Source organism: Trichoplusia ni, chromosome 4, assembly GCF_003590095.1.
Source record: "Trichoplusia ni isolate ovarian cell line Hi5 chromosome 4, tn1, whole genome shotgun sequence".
Taxonomy (NCBI): Eukaryota; Metazoa; Arthropoda; class Insecta; order Lepidoptera; family Noctuidae; genus Trichoplusia; species Trichoplusia ni.
In genome coordinates, this window is record NC_039481.1 from 9,867,721 (window position 1) to 9,876,415 (window position 8,695).

At 44.3% G+C, this 8,695-nt stretch overlaps 4 protein-coding genes across 4 annotated transcripts in view; 2 read left to right on the top strand and 2 right to left on the bottom strand.

The window, feature by feature from the left end:
• LOC113493054 (diacylglycerol kinase eta) overlaps window positions 1–698 on the bottom strand; it is a 138,041-nt gene extending 137,343 nt beyond the window's left edge. The window contains exon 1 of the mRNA XM_026870837.1: window positions 344–698. Coding sequence (XP_026726638.1) covers window positions 344–481 — 138 coding nt within the window. The 5' untranslated portion in view covers window positions 482–698. The remainder of the gene's footprint in view (window positions 1–343) is intronic.
• Window positions 699–1,002: 304 nt separating this feature from the next.
• Window positions 1,003–2,726, top strand: LOC113492971 (tubulin beta-4B chain-like). Its single transcript, XM_026870724.1, has 2 exons — window positions 1,003–1,259; window positions 1,372–2,726. The coding sequence occupies exons 1-2, from the start codon at window positions 1,203–1,205 to the stop codon at window positions 2,653–2,655; spliced, it is 1,341 nt and encodes a 446-aa protein (XP_026726525.1). The 5' UTR covers window positions 1,003–1,202; the 3' UTR covers window positions 2,656–2,726.
• A 2,084-nt stretch (window positions 2,727–4,810) lies between these two features.
• LOC113492972 (tubulin beta chain) lies at window positions 4,811–6,615 on the top strand. The gene is made up of 2 exons (XM_026870725.1): window positions 4,811–5,020; window positions 5,222–6,615. The coding sequence occupies exons 1-2, from the start codon at window positions 4,964–4,966 to the stop codon at window positions 6,494–6,496; spliced, it is 1,332 nt and encodes a 443-aa protein (XP_026726526.1). The 5' UTR covers window positions 4,811–4,963; the 3' UTR covers window positions 6,497–6,615.
• Window positions 6,616–6,804: 189 nt separating this feature from the next.
• LOC113492970 (tubulin beta chain-like) lies at window positions 6,805–8,338 on the bottom strand. The gene is made up of 2 exons (XM_026870722.1): window positions 8,220–8,338; window positions 6,805–8,133 (listed from the first exon to the last, which is right to left on the bottom strand). The coding sequence occupies exons 1-2, from the start codon at window positions 8,274–8,276 to the stop codon at window positions 6,838–6,840; spliced, it is 1,353 nt and encodes a 450-aa protein (XP_026726523.1). The 5' UTR covers window positions 8,277–8,338; the 3' UTR covers window positions 6,805–6,837.
• Between the last annotated feature and the right edge of the window lie 357 nt (window positions 8,339–8,695).

Here is an 8,695-nt window from a genome sequence, read left to right on the forward strand (position 1 = left end):
TTGTTTAAAGTCTTATCCAGTTCGTTGAACCACCTGTCGGAGTAAACAGGATCAATAAATATGAAGGATCAAAATTGTCCTGAACAGAATCATGGTCACCACACTAATATTGTGGGCCCACTCGATACCACCCCAAATAGGTCAAACTCCACATCTCATTACTTGAGCACACAAAATTTAATTTCGCCGCTAAACAAACATAATGTCTTGAAAAATTGATCTTCGAAAATTGGGTCCCGGGCACATGGAGGTCCCCCTCCCCCCCTCGCGCGTTTGACAGTTGGCACGCCCAAGGTTTTGATAACAGACCCCTCATTATTTATCACTGGGAGATGGTACTCACAAGTCTTCCGACGCACTTGCTTGTGGAGATCCTCCGTAAGAGGCGCTTCCTCTCGGTGTCATTGTCGCTGTCCGTGCTGTCCTCACAATAACCTGGTTTTTTATCTTCCGCGGCCGCATACCCGCCGGCCACTGACATCACTCCACGGGCGTTCGCACACCACACACCCGGCACACATCAAACACAACTACATCATACAGAATAAGCTTATAATTTACATTGTATAAACTATTCGCTAGCTCGGTGACATTTCACGCGAACGCCATGACAATAGTGACAGACCGCCGCCGCTGAAAACAAAACAACCCTGAACGGCGAATAGCGACATCTGGAGGACAACGCACGAACCATTTGTTCAGGAAGTTGCCCTCTTTCATTTCTGTTACAGCCGACGACGCTCCAGCGCGCCACCACCTGTTTTATAATTCATAAAAAATCCACAAGATGGCACTATTGAACATGTTTATAAGTTTTATTGAATTTTAATAGTTGCTTGCATTAATTGTATTAATATTGGAATAACGTTGTTGTAGAAACAACAATATAATTGATAACGTTTACTGGAATGATAAACACTGTTTACTAACACTTTTTAGATCACACTGGCTAACATAAAATATACTTCATTTAAAAAAATATTCTAGAATTTCTTTTCAAAATTCTTGGACAATCGTTTTGGCATTTTAGAAATCACTTTTCTGAAATCCGACGTAAGATGCACACGGTGTAATTTGCGTATCGATTTTTTTTATTTTTTTTATTAGTCTTTAAGCTAATGTTAAGCTATTTTGAGATAACGTTTGGATAATTTTTATATTAAATTGGCAAGTACTTAAATCTACACCGATAAATTGACAAGATGAGGGAGATCATTAACCTTCAGGTTGGTTCGTGCGGGAACCAGATTGGTGGAAAGGTAAGCAAAGTTTCCTTGACTCTTTACCATAGGGCAGAGAAAGTCGTAGCGATTGTTAGAACAGTCGTTCGTACCTAGCTAAGTTATCTAACGAAGTTGTCATTGTCTACAGTTCTGGGAGGTGATATCTGACGAGCACGGTATCGACCCGAGCGGATGCTACCACGGCGACTCTGATCTCCAACTGGAACGTATCAACGTGTACTACAATGAGGCGTCCGGCGGCAAGTACGTACCGCGCACGATCCTGGTGGACCTCAAACCAGCCACCATGGACGCGGTGCGATCCGGCCCCTTCGGCTGCCTCTACAGACCCGATAACTTCGTTTATGGTCAAAACGGAGCAGCCAACAACTGGGCGCGAGGCCACTACACCGAAGGGGTCGAAATATTAGAATCTTGCCTCGACGTCGTCCGACGAGAGGCAGAGGGCTGTGACTGTCTACAAGGCTTCCAAGTTGCGCATTCGCTCGGTGGAGGCACCGGCTCCGGACTAGGAACACTTCTTATCAACAGAATTCGCGAAGAGTATCCTGACCGAATCATCCTGACATTCTCTGTATTTCCGAGCCCGCGGGTCTCGGATTGCGTCGTCGAGCCGTACAACACGACGCTGGCGGTAAACCAGCTAGTGGAGAACACCGACCACACGTTCTGCCTCGACAACGAGGCGTTGTACGACATTTGCTTCAGGACACTGAAGCTTACGACACCCACATATGGTGACTTAAACCACCTTATCTGTGCCACCATGTCTGGCATCACGACGTGTTTGCGCTTCCCTGGACAGCTTAACGCGGACCTGAGGAAGCTCGCTGTCAACATGGTGCCGTTCCCGAGGTTACACTTCTACACCCCTGGCTTTGCGCCGCTGACGTCACGAGGAGCGCAACAGTACAGAGCGCTCACCGTACCTGAACTAACGCTTCAAATGTTCGATGCTAAGAACATGATGGTGGCATGCGACCCGCGACACGGTAGGTATCTTACCGTGGCTACCATCTTCAGAGGCCGAATGTCCATGAAGGAAGTCGACGAACAGCTTGTGAATATCCAGAACAAGAACAGCACATACTTTGTGGAATGGATCCCGAATAACTGCAAGATTGCGGTGTGCGACATTCCTCCCAGAGGATTGAAGATGGCGTCGACTTTCATTGGCAACACGACCGCTATACAGAGCATATTCAAGAGGATAGCAGAACAGTTCGTAGCCATGTTCAGGCGGAAAGCTTTCCTGCACTGGTACACTGGTGAAGGTATGGACGAGATGGAGTTCACGGAGGCGGAGAGCAACATGAATGACCTCGTGTCTGAATACCAGCAGTACCAGGACGCGACGGCAGATGACGAGGGAGAGTTCGACGAAGAAGCGGAAGGAGAGGGGTTAGAATAGCAATTACTATTCGATTATGTGTTTGTGTTTGTCCTTGTGTATGTCTGAATAAAATGAAAACCAGAATCATACTCTATTGTTCTTATTTTTAATACTAGTTTTTGCCTTCTGCTTTAACGATCACCCACTCAAATCTTAGTATTACGCTAGCATTGCGGGCTTAGGGAGCTGGAAACCTGCTTCCGGCCACTGAGCGTGGGACTGAGGACTGTCAAATGGTAGATAGTTTCTCGCCCGCGTAGGACGAGGCACCGTCGGCTTCGAAAAGACTGGCTGTGTGCCACGCGTGCCTCGTGATCGCAAAATAATAGTGAGATCAGATTTCAAAAATCTGATGGCTCCTCAATATTTACGGACACCGGGGGGAACGTTCATTAGGGCTGATGCCCGAAGGGTCAAGGGATTGTCTAGTCTGCTAAAAAGTTTGTGTTTAATAGTAATAGTATGCAAGAAATGTATACAATAAGCAACTTGTCAGCAATCATCATCATCATCGTCCTTCCACCATATTCATCCACTGCTGGACATAGGCCTCTCCAATTGCAAACCATCGAGATCTATCTTCGGCTGCTCGCACCAAACAATGGATAAATTATCAAAAGACATAAGTACCATGACAGCAATAAAATTAATGACAATCGGTTCAGTAGTTTTAGCGTGGAAGCAAGACGAGACAGACACAGTCTTAAATGATAGCCACTCCGTAGTGATTCACTGAAGCAAGTTTAAATACGCCCAAGAATGCAGTTAGATTAGATTAGCATATTGTTTATTGTACACCATGGAATTGCAGCAGTGATTCTTAATACATTACGACTGATTAGCTACCATAACTATTACCTTTACCTTTACGGTTTGCTCAGGGCAAAATAAGTGCAACTTTTTTGTAGAGAAGTTGGCTAGAGTCAGTCGACACGGCAAGAAATTACCAAATTGAAGGTCGTGCGTGACATGATCCGTCGACGTGATGTGTCTACATCATCTTCATGGAATACCGCCATGCTGTGTTTCTTCCACAGACCTAGAATATTAACAGTACGCTAAACATCCTAGGTTTCCGACTAACATTATAAACGCGAACGTTTGTATGGATGTTTGTTACTCTTTCATGTAAAACCAAGGAACCGATTTGGACGATTTGGTGGACAGATAGTTTTATAATCTAGATTAATACATGAGTAGATTTTATCCCGATGTGATCCCGATTTAATGTTCAAATGAGTCAGACAAATGCTAGTCTTCCAAAAATCAACTGCTCCAAGCCGTTCGTTAATGTTGGGCTTTGAATTTCTAATGGCTCCTCTTCACAATGGGCCATGATGGCCCATCAAATGATCGTCTATAATCGCCGCCATGATCGGGCAGCTCTCTACACAATCATCACTATTCATTTACTGATTCTTTAGCGTTAAGATAAGACGTCTATCGAAGATTGACATCGAATGTTATTTTTTATTAATAAAATTTATTCTTATTCTTATAGTGTGTATTAATTATTCAGAACAAACTATAGGTACCTACCCTACGGTGCTCACCGTTAAATGAATCTATTGATTTAACGGTTATTCAGACTCAAAATTATAGAAGTAGGTATTTCCAATTAAAACCAGGGCAATTCACTTTTAGAAATGCCAAAATGATTAACAAAATTAACAACACAAATGACAATACGGGAATATTTTAATTAGCTCTTATATTATATTATGTATTCTTATACTTAATATGAGCGAAAAAAATTTGAAAATTAAATGAAGGAAGAGGCGGTGTTAGATGGTGGCTATTAATCGAAAAAAACACGTCTACACTGTACCAAAGACAACTACGCACTCATTTATCGACGAATCTGTGGACGCGCATACAATCATGAGCCAGTTTTCCTTTGATGTACCGACAACTTACCGATTATTCACGATTACCCACGATGATGGCCCATCATAGACAAACACGCCTTCTACACATTCGTGCTTGTCTGTAATCGCCCATCATGAGCCAATGTGAAGAGGAGCCTTAACAAAATAAAAATATGTGCATTTCTATAGTGCTTCAAAGAGGTCGAAAAAGGTTCGATATGAAACCTGGCCACCTGGATGTTTAACTATTCAAAAACAGAATAAAAATTCAAAACCGTTTGACAACGAATTCAATATGTCCATTATACGAGAAAATTCCGTGTACGATGCACGTGCAGTGATTTTACACAATATTTTTTTTAGTTTTTTTTTTTATTTTTCTATTTGATGAAAAATTAAAGTAAAGTGAAATTTTGATACTAGAGTTAAGGCACTAAATTTCTAGTGAATTTAGCATAATGAGGGAAATCGTCCACATCCAAGCCGGTCAATGCGGAAACCAGATCGGGGCCAAGGTAAGCGAACTAGCTCGTCTTCATCAATATCCTCCACAATACTTATTATTGCGACGGTCCGTACAGGGCTTGAATCCTTCTTTTAGTTCTTCGCTTATTCGTACAATCGAATTGTCACCAGAACAAATAGAAGACGTCAACAGACGTTGTCAATCTACACTATACAATGTTTTGTGAACGTGATTGTAACTTTTTTTCCAGTTTTGGGAGGTGATTTCCGACGAACATGGCATCGACTCCACGGGTGCCTACACGGGCGACTCCGATCTGCAGCTCGAGCGCATCAACGTCTACTATAACGAGGCTTCAGGAGGCAAGTACGTGCCCCGCGCTGTCCTCGTCGATCTCGAGCCCGGCACCATGGACTCCGTGCGCTCCGGACCCTTCGGCCAAATCTTTCGCCCCGACAACTTTGTCTTCGGCCAATCGGGAGCAGGCAACAACTGGGCGAAAGGACACTACACCGAAGGCGCCGAATTAGTCGACTCTGTACTCGACGTTGTGAGGAAAGAAGCGGAAGGCTGTGACTGCCTACAAGGGTTCCAGCTTACCCACTCCCTCGGAGGTGGCACTGGCTCCGGAATGGGGACTCTGCTCATATCAAAGATCAGGGAAGAATACCCCGATAGAATCATGAACACGTTCTCAGTAGTCCCGAGTCCTAAAGTATCTGACACTGTCGTAGAGCCATACAACGCTACGTTGTCAGTCCATCAGTTGGTTGAAAATACAGACGAAACCTACTGTATAGATAATGAAGCGTTATATGATATTTGCTTCCGTACACTGAAGCTGACGACGCCGACTTACGGCGATTTGAACCACCTGGTGTCAGCGACTATGTCAGGCGTGACGACGTGCCTGCGTTTCCCGGGACAGCTGAACGCGGACCTGAGGAAACTGGCCGTCAACATGGTGCCCTTTCCGAGGCTACACTTTTTCATGCCGGGCTTCGCACCGCTGACGTCACGCGGCAGTCAACAGTACCGCGCCCTCACTGTACCGGAGCTCACACAACAGATGTTTGACGCGAAGAACATGATGGCTGCGTGTGATCCCCGACACGGTCGGTACCTCACCGTAGCCGCAGTCTTCCGCGGTCGCATGTCCATGAAGGAAGTGGACGAGCAAATGCTTAACATCCAGAATAAGAACAGCAATTATTTCGTCGAATGGATTCCGAACAATGTTAAGACTGCCGTCTGCGATATACCTCCGCGAGGTCTGAAGATGTCTGCTACCTTCATTGGTAATACCACAGCCATACAAGAGTTGTTCAAGAGGATTTCTGAGCAATTCACTGCTATGTTTAGAAGGAAGGCTTTCCTGCACTGGTACACCGGTGAAGGTATGGACGAGATGGAGTTCACGGAGGCGGAGAGCAACATGAACGACCTCGTGTCGGAGTACCAGCAGTACCAGGACGCGACGGCAGATGACGAGGGAGAGTTCGACGAAGAAGTGGAGGATGAGTGATTGTTAAATGTTTTGTCTCTGTCTATTGTATTGTTTTGTCCATGTCCATGTTTAGTGTTAGGCGTAACTATATGTTTTGATGTTTTTATATGTTACAATAAAAAAGTAACTAAATCCTACCCTTTGCGTTTTTATCGAGCTTGCCACACTAAGCACGTTGCCTCGAATACTCTAACGACTCATACATACTTCATTGATATATGCTCACTGAATTACACTTGCTGCTTCCAAAAAGACATTTACATTTTAGTTTTCCACTTGTCATAAATTATCCTATTGGCGTCGCTGGCTTAAATAATACTCATTACTGATACGAATAATTTATTAAATAAATTAAAAATCTATTCATCACTATCATTGACCTCTTCGCCGCCGTCCTCTTCTTCCTCAAACTCTTGATCTTCGGAGGTCGCATCCTGATACTGCTGGTACTCAGATATAAGGTCACTCATGTTATTGTCAGCGTCCATGAAATCAGTCTCATCCATACCCTCGCACAAGTACCAGTGAAGGAAGGCTTTCCTTCTGTACATAGACGTGAACTGCTCTGAGAGACGTTTGAATATTTCTTGTATAGCTGTCGTGTTACCAACGAAGGTAGCTGACATTTTCAAACCTCGTGGGGGTATGTCACAAACAGCTGTTTTCACGTTATTCGGTATCCACTCGACAAAGAAGTCCTTATTCCTGCTCTGTACGTTACACATTTGTTCATCAACTTCTTTCATAGACATGCGACCGCGGAAGATAGCGGCCACTGTGAGGTATCTGCCATGTCGAGGATCACACGCAGCCATCATGTTCTTGGCATCGAACATTTGGTGGGTCAGCTCTGGTACAGTGAGGGCGCGGTACTTCTGACTTCCACGTGCAGTTAGTGGTGCGAAGCCCGGCATGAAGAAGTGTAGCCTCGGGAAGGGCACCATGTTGACGGCCAGCTTCCTCAGGTCCGCGTTCAGCTGCCCCGGGAACCGCAGGCATGTCGTCACGCCCGACATAGTCGACGAAACCAGATGATTCAAGTCACCGTAAGTGGGCGTCGTCAGCTTTAACGTCCGGAAGCAAATATCATATAAGGCTTCGTTGTCAATACAGTATGATTGCGTGGAATTCTCTATCAACTGGTTGACAGCTAAGGTGGCGTTGTAAGGCTCTACCACAGTATCAGACACTTTAGGACTGGGTACCACAGAGTACGTTACTGTGATCCTGTCCGGGTACTCTTCGAGTAAATTAGCAAGGAGCAGCGTTCCAAGTCCAGAACCCGTCCCTCCGCCAAGGGAATGCACGACTTGGAATCCTTGCAGGCAGTCACAGCCCTCAGCTTCTTTCCTCACAACGTCGAGGACAGATTCAAGCAAATCTGCGCCTTCTGTATAATAGCCTTTAGCCCAGTTATTGCCTGCACCGGTTGCTCCATACACGATGTTATCGGGGTGGAATATCTGTCCGTAGACTCCAGCTCGTATCGCGTCCATGGTTCCCGGTTCGAGGTCGACTAGGACCGCTCGGGGGACGAACTTAGCGGCGGCGCCTTCGTTGTAGTACACGTTGATGCGTTCCAGTTGGAGGTCCGAGTCGCCGTGGTATATACCGCAGGGATCGATTCCATGTTCATCGGAAATCACCTCCCAGAACTGTAATAAATGAAAGATGGTGTAATCGAACTTATCTTCTAATATTATAACAAAAGTCTAAAGGGAGAGCTGAATTTGTAACTTACTTTGGACCCGATTTGATTCCCGCACCTCCCAACTTGAATATGTACGATTTCTCTCATTGGAAACTATTAATTTATCAAAAAGAAACAAATAAAATCCGAACAGCTGATTAAAAAACTAAGTAAAATAACAAAATGTTATTCTCTACATTTAATTGTTACAAAAAAATATCATAATTAGGACAATCTGTAGATTTGTTTCATGGCCTTATAGTGAATGCCGTTGGTCATGGGAAATGCCAGCTAGATTGCAAATTGGCAGGTAGTTATTGGACATCATTATTTAGGGTCCATTCATACGTTTGCATAGAAGTGCAATTTAAAAGTAACGTGTACGGAACTATGTAGGTACCAAAATTGTTAAGAAATGCATTTTTTTATATAGGTTATGAATTTCACATATATTTCAGTTTGAAAAATGTTGAAAATATTCAATATTTTTTATTAGGTCTTTAGATCGTATTGTTGAAATCGTATTG